Source organism: Ovis aries, chromosome 5, assembly GCF_016772045.2.
Source record: "Ovis aries strain OAR_USU_Benz2616 breed Rambouillet chromosome 5, ARS-UI_Ramb_v3.0, whole genome shotgun sequence".
Lineage (NCBI taxonomy): Eukaryota > Metazoa > Chordata > Mammalia > Artiodactyla > Bovidae > Ovis > Ovis aries.
Genome location: NC_056058.1, coordinates 44,914,890 through 44,931,614, shown reverse-complemented (window position 1 = coordinate 44,931,614; position 16,725 = coordinate 44,914,890). Strand labels below are relative to the sequence as shown.

General features: G+C 45.8%; 1 protein-coding gene across 2 annotated transcripts in view; it reads right to left on the bottom strand.

The window, feature by feature from the left end:
* SLC25A48 (solute carrier family 25 member 48) overlaps nt 1-16,725 on the bottom strand; it is a 48,275-nt gene that overhangs the window by 6,762 nt on the left and 24,788 nt on the right. The window contains exons 5-6 of one of the 2 annotated variants that reach the window (XM_027970266.3): nt 15,715-15,972; nt 11,869-12,002 (exon numbers count right to left, since the gene is read on the bottom strand). In XM_027970266.3, the coding sequence (XP_027826067.1) occupies nt 11,869-12,002; nt 15,715-15,972 (392 nt within the window). Of the gene's footprint in view, nt 1-11,868; nt 12,003-13,526; nt 14,414-15,714; nt 15,973-16,725 lie in introns of those variants that run through there. The other variant, XM_060416515.1, reaches the window with a different exon arrangement.

Below are 16,725 nucleotides of genomic sequence, written 5' to 3'. Positions count from 1 at the left end.
GGGAATAAATGACATGTTGCTTTTAAAGGCATTTTCACAGTGCGTGTCCTGCAGTAAACACTCCTTAACTGTTGACAAATCACACCATCCTTATTAACAATAGTGTATGAAATCACTACTTCATACAGAGTGGTACTCCACTTCCATCATAAATACGAATGCTGAGGAGTGCCTGTACTGAGCTGCTAAACTCTGCCTTTAATACAAGAAGACTGGGCTCATCTGTCACCCCTAGGGAACATGGTGCGGTGCTTCCCCTCCGCTGTGAATCTTCCTGCCTGGTACTGGGTAGACATTGATCTATGTGATGTGGTCCCAGCCCCTGGGAAGTGTATAACCTACTAGGGGACATAAGCCCCATTTAGGAATAACTGCAGTGTAACCTATAACATGATGAAAACAAATAAAGGCCTTGGTGAGGGGTGGGGTGGGGAGGTGTGCTGAGCTGCTTCAGCCATGAGCGACTCTTTGTGACCCCACAGGTTGTGGCCCTCCAGGTTCCTCTGTCCCTGGAATTTTCCAGGCAAGAATACTGGAATGGGTTGACATTCCCTCTTCCAGGGGATCTTCCCATCCCAGGGATTGAACCTGCATCTCCTGTATCTCCTGCATTGGCAGGAGGGTGCTTTACCATGAGCGCCACCTGGGAGGCCCCAGGGCGGGGAGGAGCTGTCATTAAATGTCTTCTTCGGGGAGAGACGACACTCTGAAGGCAAGTCGCTGCCCACACATGAATGACCTGAGAACTCTCGGGTGTAAGAGCTAAGCCCGTATGATTTACTAGTCACAGACTACAACTCGGTACTTGCAATTTCCAGAAGATAGAAGTCCAGCCCTTTGCATGCCCCCAGTTTCCTTATTTGTTGAACTCTAGTGTCAGGGTGGGTGCAGACCACTGTCACGGGCCAGGACACCAGGTGACATCCCTTTAGGAGAGGTGTCTGCAGCGTGACACTCGTGGAAACCTAGGACATGCAGCTTTGCCAGGAAGGAGAGAGAAGGGCCTCAGTACACCCGGGGTTGGGGGGAAGCCTTGGCCCCAGGGAAGGGAGCTGATGGGCCAAGAGCCACAGAGATGAGCAAGTGGCCAAGACAAACACTGAAGCGTTCAGGCAGGGGGCAAGCAGGCTCCTTGTAACATTAGCACTCCTCTCTAATGCCTAACCTTTCTGGAATTCCACAGAAATGGAATTCACCCAGGGTGGCTGAATAACAACAAGGAATTGGGTCAGGCTCCAAGAGGAAAATTCCATGCTGGGTGTACACAGAGGTTCCCGTGTGCACCTCCACAAGGCAAGGGAGGCCAGGCAGGACCCAGCCTGGAGTGTGAGCCTCCTCCCCCACAGCACTGGGTCATGTACGAGCTGTGGGCCACTTCAGACAGCCAGAGAGGACCTCCCCCAGCTCTGGCCTGCTCTGCTGTGAGGCCCAAAGATGGCAAGCAGAGTGCAGACCTGCTGGCTTTTACCCTGGCTTTTGGAACACAAAATCAGTAGACAATCTTTCCTCACGAATCCTCAATGGCTCCCCACTTCCCAAGATCAAGGCCATACCCTTCCCTGACCTTCCAGGACCCACATGCCCCTTGCATTTCTCTGAGCTGCCTCTTACACTTGACACTGTGGGCAGTATATTGGCCTGCCATTCCTCCTACTGGGCCAGCTGTCTCCCACCACTGACCCTCTTTTGGTCCCTGGCACTGGAATGCCCTCCAGACTCGGTTCTACCCTCTGGTAGCCCTGCCACGGCCACACCCAGTAGGATTATGACCCATTGCTTCTGTGCCCTTGGTATCTCTGCCATCACAGGCCTTCTCACACCATCCTCCAATCACCTATGACTTGTCTATCCACTCATTAATAGTCCTAATCAGAGTAGTGAGAGCTGGGCTATGTGTATGGCTCCCATTTGAATCCCCAGCACCTGCCCTGTGCTTGGTCTAGAAGATCCTCTATAAATCTGATTAAATGAATCAATGGCTAGTTGGATGCACAGATGAGTGAAGGAATGAGTGAATAGACAAATGAACAAACTCCTCAGTGAGAAAAAACAACAATCTCTGAGCCCATAGAGTCCTGATGGTGGTTGTGGTAGTGGCGAAGGGGGATTCCTGGAGCAGAAGAAAGGTTCCAGATGCCCCCAGTGGCAGAACCAAAGAGCAACCAGCCCTGACGCCTCAGGAAGCCTGCTGCTTACAAACGGTCCTCTCCATCTCTCCTTAGAGTCATCCAGCTTCACCTCACTGTCCTGACCCCACTCGAAGCAGTCACCTCTGTGGAGCCAGAGGACATCAAGTCGCTCCTCCAGCCTCCTTATTGCAGATGACAACTCTCCAAGTGTGAGCTATGGCCCATGTGGTTCAGGATGATCCTCAAAGCAGGCAGAGAATGGATTCCAAACTACCCCACCTTTCTACCATTCTGACTTGGGGCTGCCCCCGAAGTCCATGGACTTCCAGTTCCCCCATCATCAAGACTGCTTTCCTGGTAATCACTGAGTTATAAGGGGCTACTAAAACTGGGCATCATCATCTTTATTTCACTCCTTTCCAGTCCTTTACTACATCGAGTTCTTCCTCCATAGGGAAGTGAGAACAGGCTGCAGCCTCAGTGAGCTGCCGCAGAACTCTGTGGGAACGGGGACTCCATAAAGCCAGCACTAAGCCCACTGGGACTGGAGCCAGCTCCAGGCTTAGGAAAAGGTGCTCTTTCTGCTGCTGCTGGGGATCTGATGGTGAGACTACCCAACTTTCCAGGACGTACAGGATTTTTTTCATGGTACTATGTATGTTTATATGCAAACACTTATACAAACACACATAAATATATATGCATGCATATATGCATGCACAGTTTGTGAATATTTGAAAATATATCACAGAAACTCATAACTGATTGCCTTTGAGAAAAGATTGGGGGTCACAAGAGGGTCACTCTTGTGTCCCTCTTATACCTTTTCAAGCTTCCTATTTTTATATTATAAATACTATAACATTTTAAACCAACTAATAAAAATAATTAGTCTCCATCAATAATGTAATCAACTTTAATATTGCTATTATGACTTAACACCTGTCTGAATATACACTGTGGGTCAGATGCTTTTGAGAGTAAGAAATCAATCATCTGACCTCAGTTGTTTTCTAGGACTCTGCATTTAACAGCACAGTAACATTTTATAGGAAATGATATCAGCAGCATGTTTTGCTTCTGCACACTGTTTGGAAATATGACACATTAATACTTGGGAAAACAGAATATCTCAAAAAGTGAGCATCTCTTTTGAATCTCTCTTATGTTTCCCTCTGTACTTGTTGGTTGAATCACAAACTGTGCTTCTGCTAAAAAAAAAAAAATACAAAAGACAATTGATTCAGCATCCAATTGTGATAACAATTCTCAGTAAAGTGGTTATAGACGGAATATACCTCAACATAATAAAGTCAGATATAACAAGCTCACAGCTAACTTCATTTTCAATGGTGAAAGCTGAAAGCATTTCCTCTAAGACTAGGAACAAGACAAGGAAATCCACTCTTACCACTTTTATCCGGCATGGTATTGGGAGTCCTAGCCACAGCAGTCAGAGAAGAAAAGGAAATAAAAGGAATTTAAATTTGAAAAGCAGTAAAACTGTCACTGTTTGCAGATGGCATAATACTACACACAAAGGGAATCCTAAAGATGCCACCAGTAGTGATGTATGAGATTTTCCAGTGGTCATGTATGGATGTGAGAGTTGGACTGTGAAGAAGGCTGAACGCCGAAAAATTGATGCTTTTGAACTGTGGTGTTGGAGAAGACTCTTGAGAGTCCCTTGGACTGCAAGGAGATCCAACCAGTCCATTCTGAAGGAGATCAGCCCTGGGATTTCTTTGGAGGGAATGATGCTAAAGCTGAAACTCCAGTACTTTGGACAACTCATGCAAAGAGTTGACTCATTGGAAAAGACACACTGATGCTGGGAGGGATTGGGGGCAGGAGGAGAAGGGGACGACAGAGGATGAGATGGCTGGATGGCATCACTGACTCGATGGACGTGAATCTGAGTAAACTCCGGGAGTTGGTGATGGACAGGGAGGCCTGGCGTGCTGCGATCCATGGGGTCACAAAGAGTTGGACACGACTGAGCGACTGAACTGAACTGAAAGATACCACCAAAAAACTATTAGAATTCTTCAATGAATTTAGTAAAGTTGTAGGATACAAAATTAATATACAGAAATTTGTTGCTTACAATGAACTAACAGAAAGAGAAACTAAGAAAACAGTCTTTTTTACAGTTGCATAAAAAATACACAGAAATAAGTTTAACTAAGGAGGTAAAGGACTTGTACTTGGAAAACTATAAGACTTCAGTGATGACACAAAGAGATAAAAAGATACACTATGCTCATGCTCGTTAAAATAATTAATATTATTTAAAAGACCATACTCCTTAAGATAATCTACAAATTAAGTATGATTCCTATCAAAATATCAGTGACATTTTTTCACAGAACTAGAACAAATCATTCTAAAATTTGGATGGAAATACAAAAGACCCAGAATAGCCAAAACAATCTTCAGTTCAGTTCAGTTCAGTCGCTCACTCGTGTCTGACTCTTTGCAACCCCATGAATCGCAGCACGCCAGGCCTCCCTGTCCATCACCATCTCCCGGAGTTCACTCAGACTCACGTCCATAGAGTGCGTGATGCCATCCAGCCATCTCATCCTCTGTCGTCCCCTTCTCCTCCTGCCCCCAATCCCTCCCAGCATCAGTGTGTCTTTTCCAATGAGTCAACTCTTTGCATGAGTTGTCCAAAGTACTGGAGTTTCAGCTTTAGCATCATTCCCTCCAAAGAAATCCCAGGGCTGATCTCCTTCAGAATGGACTGGTTGGATCTCCTTGCAGTCCAAGGGACTCTCAAGAGTCTTCTCCAACACCACAGTTCAAAAGCATCAATTTTTCGGCGTTCAGCCTTCTTCACAGTCCAACTCTCACATCCATACATGACCACAGGAAAAACCATAGCCTTGACTAGACGGACCTCAGTCGGCAAAGTAATGTCTCTGCTTTTGAATATACCATCTAGGTTGGTCATAACTTTTCTTCCAAGGAGTAAGCGTCTTTTAATTTCATGGCTACAGTCACCATCTGCAGTGATTTTGGAGCCCCCCAAAATAAAGTCTGACACTGTTTCCACTGTTTCCCCCATCTATTTCCCATGAAGTGATGGGACCAGATGCCATGATCTTCATTTTCTGAATGTTGAGCTTTAAGCCAACTTTTTCTCTCTCCTCTTTCACTTTCATAAGAAAGAACAAAGCTGGAAGTATCATGTGCCCTGCTTTCAAACTATACTACAAATCTACAATAATCAAAATAGTATGGTACTGGTACAAAAACAAACAAATAGATTAATGGAACAGAATAGAGGGCCCAGAGATGACCCCACACTTACATGGGCAATTGATCTACAACAAAAGAGCTAAAAATGTAAAATAGGGAGAAGATAGCCTCTCCATTAATGGTTTTGGAAAAACTGGACTACTTTCTCACACTATATATAAATGCAAAATACATTAAAGACTTAAATGTAAGACCTGAAACTATAAAACTTCTAGAAGAGATCAAAGGCAGTACATTCTTTGGCATCAGTCTTAGCAATATTTTATGAGCAGTCTCCTCAGGTAAGGAAAACAAAAACAAAAATAAACAAATGGGACTACATCAAACTAAAAAGCTTTTTCACAGTGAAGGAAACTACCAGCAAAAGGAAAAGTCTGCTTAATGAGCGAGAGAAGATATTTGCAAATGATATATCCAACGAGGTTAATATTCAAAATATACAAAGAATGTATACAACTCAATATCATAAAACCAACAACCTGATTTAAAAATGAACGGAGGACCTGCATAGACAGTTATCTAAAGAAGACATATAGATGCCCAACATACACATGGAAAGTACTCAACATCACTAATCATCAGGGAAATGCAAATTAAAACCAGAATAGGATAGCACCTCACACCAGGCAGAATGACTATCATCAGAAAGACAAGAAATAACAAATGTTGTCAAGGATGTGGAGAAAAGTGTTCATAATGGTAAGTTGGTGCAGCCATTATGGAAAATAGTATGGAAGTTCCTCAAATAAATTAAAAAATAGAACAACCACACAATCTACTAATTCCACTCCTGGGTATTTACATAAAGAGAATGAAAATACTAATCAGAAAAGATATATGCACTCCTATGTTCATTGCAGCATTGTTTACAGTAGCCAAGATATGGAAGAAATCTAAGTGTGTATCAATTGATGCCTGGGTAAAGAAGATGCATATATATGCAATGGAATATTACCAAGCCATAAAAAGAATTAAATCTTGACATTTGTGAAAACATGGATGAACCTAGAAGGTGTTATACTAAGTGAAATAAGACAAAGATAAAAACGTATGATTTCACTTATATGTGGAGTCTAAAACACACAACAAATGAGCAAACATAACTAACCAGAAACACAGCCATAGATACAGAGAGAAAACAGGTGGTTGCCAGAGGGGAAGAGTGTTGAGGGGGAGACAAATAGGTGAGGGGGATTAACAAGCACAAACTTTCAGTTACAGAATGAATGAGTCATGGGTATAAAATGTACTGCATGAGGAATATAGTCACTAACTATGCAATATCTTTGTATGGTGACAGATGGTAACTAGACTTATGGTGATCATTTTGAAATGTACAGGAAAATCAAATCACTATGCTGTGTACCAGGAACTAACAATGTGTTGTAGGTTAATTATACTTCTAAAACAAACAAACAGAAAAAAACATTAGATTTGTGGTCACCAGAAGTGAAGGGTGGTGGGAGGGGAAATTAGATGAAGGTGGTCAAAAGGCACAAACTTTGAGTTATAAGATAAATATGTACTAGGGATGTAATATACAATAAGATAAATATAATTAACACTGCTATACAGCATATGTGAAAGTGATTGAGAGGAAACCCTGAGTTCTTATTATAAGGAAAAAAAATGTTTTTCTATGTTTTAGTTTTATATCTGTATGAGATAATGGATGTTCACTAAACTTATTGTGTTAATCATTTCATGATATATGTAAGTCAAATCATTATGTTGTATACCTTAAACGTCCACAATGCTGTACATCAATTATATCTCAGTAAAACTGGAGGGAAAAAACTGAAGTAAGAATTCTAAGAAAATGTCAGAGCAGAAGATGTCAGGACTCTGTCTCCCCACCTAGACAACTATTACACTGACAGAATTTGTCTGATGTAACTAGTATAGAACTCTGGAGTTTACTGAAGGCTTCCAAGTTCCAGGGGAGCATTTGGGAAGTGGTTAATTTTGGTCAATGTTAGCTTTTAGCACAGTAGCAGCTACCTATCCCCCACTCCAAGCCCTTTGGCAGGCAGCTGTGCACAGTTCCTGGAGCAACCTGCACACAGCTTGCAGGAACCAGGGTGGGCAACGAAAACCTCATCCTCCAAATATATGGGACATCTGCTCCTGGCCACTGATTGCTGTTTCTGATCATGAGGTGCAAAGAGGAAGACAGTCATTCTTGTTTAACGTCCCCCTCCGTTTTGAAAGCCCCTCCTCCTCTGGCTGAAGTGATTTCCAGGGAATTTAAAGGAATGGTGACCCCTTTCCCTTCATTTTCCTCTTTTTCCTCTTTTGAGAGCCAGCCATTAAAGGCTAGGAAATTCAAAAGCAACTGCATGTATGGGGAAAATTAAAAGTGACTGTGCATGCCCAAGGAAAAGCACAGGCTCAGAAAAAAAACTGAGAAAACCTTAAGTTTACACCTCAGGTTGATCTTTGGCACAGAGATAGCCTACAACAATCAAAAACGAAACCTACCACACCCTGGGGAAGAGACAGAATCTGATTTCTAGAGTTGCTACTTTATTAGACTCAAATGTCTAGTTTTCAATTAAAAAAATTACAAGGCATATAAGAAATAGGAAAGTATGGTCCACTCAAAGAAAAAAAAATCAACAAAAAATGTCCCCCAAAGAGACCTGATAGCATATCTGCTTGACAAAGACTTTAAAACACCCTTCTTAAAGGTGCTTGAAAAACTAAAGATGTGGAGAGCGTCAAGAAAATCATATGTGAACAAAACAGAAATATCAATTAAAAAAATAGAAAACCCAGAAAGAAGCCAGACAAATTCTGGAGCTGAAATGTACTGAATGAATAACTGAAATGAAAAAAATTTACCAGAAGGATTCAAAGGTTTATTTGAGCAGGTAGAGGAAAGAATGAGCAAACTTAAAGACAGGACAAGAGAAATCATTTGAGTCTTAGACACAGAAAGAAAAAACAGTGAAGGAAAATGAACAGCGCCTAAGGGACTTGAGGGAAACTCTCAAGCACAGCAATATATTGTGGGAGTCCAAGAAGAATGGGGGCGGGCAGAGAGTATTTGAAGTAATATGGCCCAAAACTTCCCAAACTTGATGAAAAACGTGAATGTAAATATTGAAGAAGCTCAATGAACTCCAAGTAATATGGACTCAAAGAGATCCACACTAAGACCCATTATAATAAATTTTTGAAAGACAAAGAGAGAATCTTGCAAGCAGCAAGAGAGAAGTGACTCATTATATACAAAGGATCCTCTATAAGACTTTCAGCAGATTAGTCAGCAGAGACTTCCACGATCAGAAAGCAACGGGCCAATATAAGCCAAGATCTAAAATAAAATAAAAACCGTTGAAAAAGGATTCTGTATCCAGAAAAACTATCCTTCAAGAGTGAGAGATAAATAAAAGCTTAAGAAGTACATTACCACTAGACCTACCCTGTAAGAGCTTTCCTGTGGCTCAGACGGTAAAGAGTCTGCCTGCAATGCAAGAGACCTGGGTTCAATCCCTGGGTTGGGAAGATCCCCTGGAGAAGGGAAAGGCAACCCACTCCAGTATTCTTGCCCGGAGAATCCCATGGATGGAGGAGTCTGGCAGGCTACTGTCCATGGGATCACAGAGTCAGACATGACTGAGTGACTAACACTACCCTGTAAGTGAAGCTCAAGAGAGTCCTGCAGGCTGAAATAAAATATCACTAGACAGTGATTTGAAGGTGTGTGAAGAAATAAAAGTCTCACAATAGGTAGACACACAGGGAGAGTAACACCAGCATCGTGGCAGCACAGGACATCCTTTGTTTTGCCCTTACTTCAACAACAAAGATTAAACAACCATCCATGAACAAAGGTGCCTCTGTGGGAGCTGTGGGATCCAGCACCTTACACCAAGGGACCCAACAGGATGCTGCCCACCTGTGCATCAGCTAATAGGCAGATAGACCTCAGTCCTGGCAGGGAACTCTGCAGTGGCCTGTGAAAAGGTTCCAGCCACTCTTGGCTATAGGACCTGGAGAACACTGACTTGGGCAGTCTCACACAGAACCTTTGTGGAAGTCCAGGTTTCTGGAGGAGAAGTTCTGGCCCTTCATTGGAGCAAAAAAAACAGAAGTTTGAACACACTTGGATGGCAGTTAGTAAAAAAATGGAGGGTTTGGGATGAGGCAGCCATATGAGAGAAGGCCTAGAGGTCAGTAGTAAATTAGTACTAATACATACAAATACCAATGCTAATACTAATAAGTTAACTCTTTCTAAATGTTCTTTATGTATTATGCATTAAGCTGAGCACTTTTTACATGCCTCATTTAATGTAACCTTCAAATGTCTCTTCTGTTTATGGTAGGGATGGTTATCATAGGAGAAATTGAGGACTAGACAGATAAAGTTTGCCTGGATTCCCCTAGCTTACAAGCAGCCAGACCTGGTTTGGAACTCAAGTCTGCTGATTAAAGTTTTGCTGTTGTTCAGTCAAGTTGTTGTTTAGTCGCTAAGTCATGTCTGACTCTTCGCAACTCCATGGACTGTAGCCTGCCAGGCTTCTCCGTCTGTGGGATTTCCCAGGCAAGAGTACTGGAGTGGGTTGCCATTTCCTCCTCCAGGGGATCCAAGGATGGAATCCATGTCTCCTGCGTTGGCAGGCGGGTTTTGTTTTGTGTTTTTTTTTAACCACAGAGCCAACAGAAAAGCCTCTAAGAAGCACTACAAGGAAGCCAGGGGCCCATTCGAGGAACAGCAAGTATGAGGGGTCTAGGAGGTATCATGGGAGGGAAGATAGATAGGGATGAATTAGTTTATAACCTGAGACACTAGATGTGGAAACCTGATCTTCATTCTGAGATAGTTTAGAGGCAAGAAGAGGCTAGGATTTAGGACAAGCCCTCTGGGTTCAGGAGAAGAGAGACAAGGCCAGGCTGGAGGCTACTTCAATAGCTGAGACCAGAGGTGATGGAGTCTGGCTGGCGTTGGGTGGAAAGCAGCAGACAGATCGGGGAATTGGACCTTGTGAGATATGATGACTGTGGCGGGTCTGGGAGTTCTTACTTGGCAAAGCGGTGAGGGCGAGGTGCTGAGCAGGGAGTGAGGAAGGAGTTCCCAGCCTATTTGGCTGAGGAGGCAGGGGACTGGCTCACGCTGGTGGAGTAGAAGGATGCGTGCCTATCTTCTCCTGTGAGAGCACCAGCATCGCAGCTAGCTGTTGAACAACTGTCAACAGGAGGACTCTGGAACCCACCAAAAAAAGATACTCCACATCTAAGGACAAGGGAGAAGCTGCGACCAGACGGCAGGAGGGGTGCAATCACAATAAAACCAAATCCCATACCCACCGGGTGCCGCTGCTGCTGCTGCTGCTGCTAAGTCGCTTCAGTCGTGTCCGACTCTGTGCGACCCCATAGATGGCAGCCCACCAGGCTCCCCCGTCCCTGGGATTCTCCAGGCAAGAACATTGGAGTGGGTTGCCATTTCCTTCTCCAATGTAAGAAAGTGAAAAGTGAAAGTGAAGTCACTCAGTCGTATCTGACTCTTAGCGACCCCATGGACTGCAGCCTACCAGGCTCCTCCGTCCATGGGATTTTCCAGGCAAGAGTACTGGGTGGGCGACTCACAAACCAGAGAACAATAATACCAAAGATTTTCTCCCACGGTTGTAAAGGCTCTAGCCCCCACATCAGGCTTCCCAGCCTGGGGATCTGGCAAAAGAACTGAGAATCTCCAGGGAATCTGCCTTTGAAGGCCAGTGGGATTTGACTATAGAGCTTCCACAGGACTGGATAAGGAGGCAAGCTTGGAGACTTGGAGGTAGGTCCAGGCCCCGGCTCTATCACGCACCAGCTGTGTGACCTCAGATTGGTTACCAGTCCTCTCTGAACCTCTCAGCCCAGTATTTTTTGAGCATGCCCAGGGGAGGGAGTCCAGGGTGAGGCCACTGTGGAAGGCTGGCAGCTCCCCAGAGGCAGTGCTTGCAGTGCTCGGTAGTGGCAACCCCCAGCACTCTGGTTTCCCTATTAAAGCCTGACATCCCTGCATTTGTCTGACCCTGCCTCGGACACGACTGAAGCGACTTAGCAGCAGCAGCAGCAGCAGCCCTTGAAGCAGTTTGATCAAATGTCTAGTTCGATATATGATCAATGATTGTAATAGTGTAACTCTAGAAGGCAATGGCAACCCACTCCAGTACTCTTGCCTGGAAAATCCCATGGGCGGAGGAGCCTGGTAGGCTGCAGTCCATGGGGTTGCTAAGAGTTGGGCACGACTGAGTGACTTCACTTTCACTTTTCACTTTCATGCATTGGAGAAGGAAATGGCAACCCACTCCAGTATTCTTGCCTGGAGAATCCCAGGGATGGGGGGAGCCTCGTGGGCCTCTATCTATGGGGTCGCACAGAGCCGGACACGACTGAAGCGACTTAGCAGTGGCAGCAGCAGCCCTCCTGGGACTGACATTGACCCCAGACGTCACTGACATGTGACTGCTGCAGGGCTTACTTTAAGACCTTCTTTCTGATAACTCTGGGAGATGCAGTCCAGAACACCTCTGTATTTGTTTACATAAACCCCATCAGCTTGCAGTCGGCTCTTCATGACATCCATAGGAGTTGCTGTTCCCCAAGAAATTGCTCCTGTAAAGAGAGAGACAAATAGCTATGAGGGGCTAGCTGGTCAGGATCTGGAGGGGCGCTGGCTCCCTGTAGATTTCTGGAAGGAGCTCAGGGTCAGGACCTAGGAAAGGGGTCCCTGATCCTCCCTCACCACATGCTGTGGGACTCTGCAGAAGTTTTCTGCCTCCTCTAGGCCTTGGGTTTGTCTTCTGTAAAATGTGCCAGCAGTACCTCTCTTCATCGGACTGCTGTGAGGACAAATGAACTAACACGTATGAAGCATTTAGCACAAAGACAGGTGAGTAGTTAGTGCTTCCTAAGCAGAAGCCTGTATTGACAGCTTTTATTGCAAGAAAAGGCCCAGTACCTTCCAAGCACACACAGGGGAGGGAGTTCAGGGTGAGACCTGAGGCTGAAGGCTGGTAGCTCCCCAGAGGCACAATTTATTCTGAACACAGTTCAGTTCAGTCGCTCAGTCGTGTCCGACTCTTTGCGACCCCATGAATCGCAGCACGCCAGGCCTCCCTGTCCATTACCAACTCCCAGAGTTCTCCTAGACTCACATCCATCGAGTCAGTGATGTCATCCAGCTATCTCATCCTCTGTCGTCCCCTTCTCTTCCTGCCCCCAATCCCTCCCAGCATCGGAGTCTTTTCCAATGAGTCAATTCTCCACAGGAGGTGGCCAAAGTACTGGAGTTTCAGCTTTAGCATCATTCCTTCCAAAGAAATCCCAGGGCTGATCTCCTTCAGAATGGACTGGTTGGATCTCCTTGTAGTCCAAGGGACTCTCAAGAGTCTTCCCCAACACCACAGTTCAAAAGCATCAATTCTTAGGCGCTCAGCCTTCTTCACAGTCCAACTCTCACATCCATACATAACCACTGGAAAAACCATAGCCTTGACTAGACGGACCTTAGTCGGCAAAGTAATGTCTCTGCTTTTGAATATACTATCTAGGTTGGTCATAACTTTCCTTCCAAGGAGTAAGCGTCTTTTAATTTCATGGCTGCAATCACCATTTGCAGTGGTTTTGGAGCCCCAAAAAAGAAAGTCTGACACTGTTTCCACTGTTTCCCCACCTATTTCCCATGAAGTGATGGGACCAGATGCCATGATCTTCGTTTTCTGAATGTTGAGCTTTAAGGCAACTTTTTCACTCTCCTCTTTCACTTTCATCAAGAGGCTTTTAGTTCCTCTTCACTTTCTGCCATAAGGGTGGTGTCATCTGCTTATCTGAGGTTATTGATATTTCTGCCAGCAATCTTGATTCCAGCTTGTGTTTCTTCCAGTCCAGCGTTTCTCATGATGTACTCTGCATATACATTAAATAAGCAGGGTGACAATATACAGCCTTGACGTACTCCTTTTCCTATTTGGAACCAGTCTGTTGTTCCATGTCCAGTTCTAACTGTTGCTTCCTGACCTGCACACAGATTTCTCAAGAGGCAGGTCAGGTGGTCCACAGAGACACTAAACAAACACTTGCAGATAGGCTGCTGGCCAGCCGAGGGATTGTAGAGAAGAGGGGAGGGGCAGGTCTTTAAAGAGCGCTTACCTTTTGCAGTGATGTGGAATCGAAGAAGCCTTAGGACCATGTGCCACTGAGTCTTCTTCATCGGATAAAGCTCAGGTGTCCTGGTTTGAGCACTTTTGTGACTTTAAAGGACTCCAAGAAAACAGCCCCAGGTTATTGTGTAAACACAGACATTGGAACATTCTTTGATGGGGAGACAAAAACAAACTGATGCCAAAGTCCAAGGCAGCTGGTTTGCAAAATTTTGTAACTGGTGCCCAGCAGCTCCCAAATGAGGCCTTAGCCTGTCCCCAGCTCCCTGCCCGTCCTGGCCTCCTAGCCTTGGTCCTCTGGGAACCCTCTGGGCATCTCCCACCTCCTGCCAGGAAAAATGGGGCTGCTTTCCCTGGAGTCAGTCCAGGTGCTGCCCTGGCATATCCCTCTGTTCTCAGCCCGTGGGCTTGGATATTACAAAAACAGGTTTGTCTGCCAGGCTACATGCACCTGTTCTCACCAGAAATGAGAGTAGTAGGGGCCTGCCGGCCCTCTCAGCCAACAGGCACTTACTGAGCACTTACTGGGAGCTGGCACAGGCCAGGCCTCAGACATGCAGGGGCCTGGGGAACACTGGGGTCTGATGGCTAAGATGTAGGCTCTTTTATGTATTTCCTGTTTCAAGCACAGCTGGTTATGATGAGGAGGAGAAAGAATGACAATTTTCTTTCTTTCTTTCTTTCTTTTTTAATATTTATTTCACTGCACTGGATCTTAGTTGCAGCACACGGGATCTTTAGTTGCAGCATCTGGTTCCCTGACTAGGGCTTGAACCCTGGGTCCCCTGCACTGGGAGTTCAGAGTCTTAGCCACTGGACCACCAGGGACGTCATGACAACTTTCTTCTTTCCACTGGATCTTTCCTGTCAACATCAAACATACCAGGCTATCAGCCTTCTTAAGAAGCAATCCTCTCTTGACTTCATTCCCCTCTCTGACTATAGCTGAGTTTCTCTCTTCCCCAGCACGGTGCAGTCAAATCCCTCGGAAGTGTTGTGCCTACTTGGGTTCTCCAATTTCTTTCGTCCCATTCTCTCTTGATCCCACTTCAATCAGGTTCTCACACCCTTCTCTTCATCCAAGTCTTGTCAAAGTCACTGGTGGCCTATGTGTTGCTAAATCCAAGCCCTGGGAATAGCAAGTGCAAAGATTTTGTGGTGGAGAGGGAGCCAGGCAAGGTCAAGTTGCAGGAAATGAACCAGTGTGACTGACACTGAACTAAGCAAGGGGACGTGAGCAGAAAAGGAGTGCAGAAAGGTAACAAGCAGATTGCTGATGGCCTTGAAACCACTGCAAGGTCACTGACTTCCAGCTGAAGTGACATGGAGATGCAGCATGGGTTCTGAGGAGGGAGGTTAAATAACCAGTCCATGGTCACAAAGTGACTAAGTGTGGATTTGAACTTGGCTCTTTCTGACGGCAGTGTCCCCGCTATACTGTCTGCATTAGCTGTGTGTCTTTGGGTTGGTCACTCTGAACTTGAGTTTTCTCATCTGAAAAATGGGGAGAGTGATTCCTACCTTCTGGGGAGAATGAAATCCTCATGTTAGAAAGACTTGCAGGGTGCCAATATTTTTAAAAGGTGGACCGTGATAACAGAATTTCTTTCCAAAGCTCAGCGCTACCTGACACAGAGTTGTGCTCAAAATATACCTTCCAACTGAAAGCAGCAAGAGCCCAAGTAGGGACTCAGAGAAGGTGCGGGGAGAAAGAGAGGGGCCATTCCCCATCCCTAGCCCTTCCTCCGCCTGGCTAGGTTTGACCATGTGTATGTGCCTGTAAGTGTGTGAGTGTGTGTGTGTGTGTGTGAGAGTACATGTGTGTGTTAAGTTGCTGTGGTCATGTCCGACTCTTTGCAACCCCATGGACTGTAGCCTGCCAGGCTCCTCTGTCCATGAGGATTCTCCAGGCAAGAATAGTGGAGCGGGTTGCCATGCTCTGCTCCAGGGGATCTTCCCAAGCCAGGGACTGAACCCAAGTCCCCTACATCCCCTACACTGCAGGTAGGTTCTTTATCACTGCGCCACCAAGGAGGCCCCAGGTCTGACCATTGCAGGTGCTTAATGAAGACCTGTTGGAAGAGTGGCTGGATAGCCCCACCCTTGCCCCACAGTCCCACCGTGGTGGTCAGCACAGGGTCAGGGGTCACCCATGCTGCCCTTACCCGCCACTCCGCCTGCCAGCCACACAGCACAGGGGCTGGGGCCTGCGCAGGCCTCGGGCGTGATCCAGTCACTCAGGAACACGTAGGGGATGAAGTAGAGGCAGTAGCCTGGAACGTCCCTCAGCAGCATGGCGCTGGCTCCCCGGTACAGCCCCGCCAGGCCTTCTGTCCGCACGATGGTTGCAAAGCAGTGCACAGGCCCCTGGTAGGCTGGCTGTTCCCCAAGAGCTGCCACTCTGGGCTTCAAACCGAGGTTGGCTGCAAAGACAGAGCAAAAAGGTGGCAAGCGGCCCAAGGCAGGAGACTGGCCATCTCTGGCACTGAGGCAGCCCAGCCCAGCCCATTGAGAGTTCCCACTCACGTCACCAATTGATTTTTACCAAACCTTCTGCCTGTCTTGGCAGCTCACATGGGGCTTCTGAAGTCCCAGTGTGGAGCCCTTGCCAGCACGTGCAGCCAGACTGGAGGCAGTCCCACCAGGTGATAAAACACCTGTTGCCTTAGAACGCCCAGGGGTTCTCTGTCAACCGTCACTATGGCATTCTGAGCAGATGTGACTGCACGATGTCTCAGAACAAATGTGCTGAGCCAGACCAAGCTCTGTCTTGAAGCACAGGCTGTAAAATCCAACACACTGTGTGGGTATGTGTGTGTGTGTGTCTACTTGTGCACAGCATGCTAAAAATCATATGAGATTTAAAACTAAACTGTCCTGGCTCCAAATCCTGGCCCTGCTTACCAACTTTCTGACCTTGCTAGGCACCTTCCAAGTCTTTGTTTCTTTACCTTTGAAAAGAGGACAAGCTCATACTGAAAGTTGCTAAGACAGTAGATCGTAAACACTCTCGCCACATACCCACACAAAATGCTAACTATGTGAGGTGGTGGATGTGCAGACTGACCTTATCTTGATATCATTTCATGATGCATATGTGCACCAAATCATCACACTGTGAATCCTAAACTTGTAGAAGGCTATATGTCAACCATATCTCAATAAAGTTGGGAACC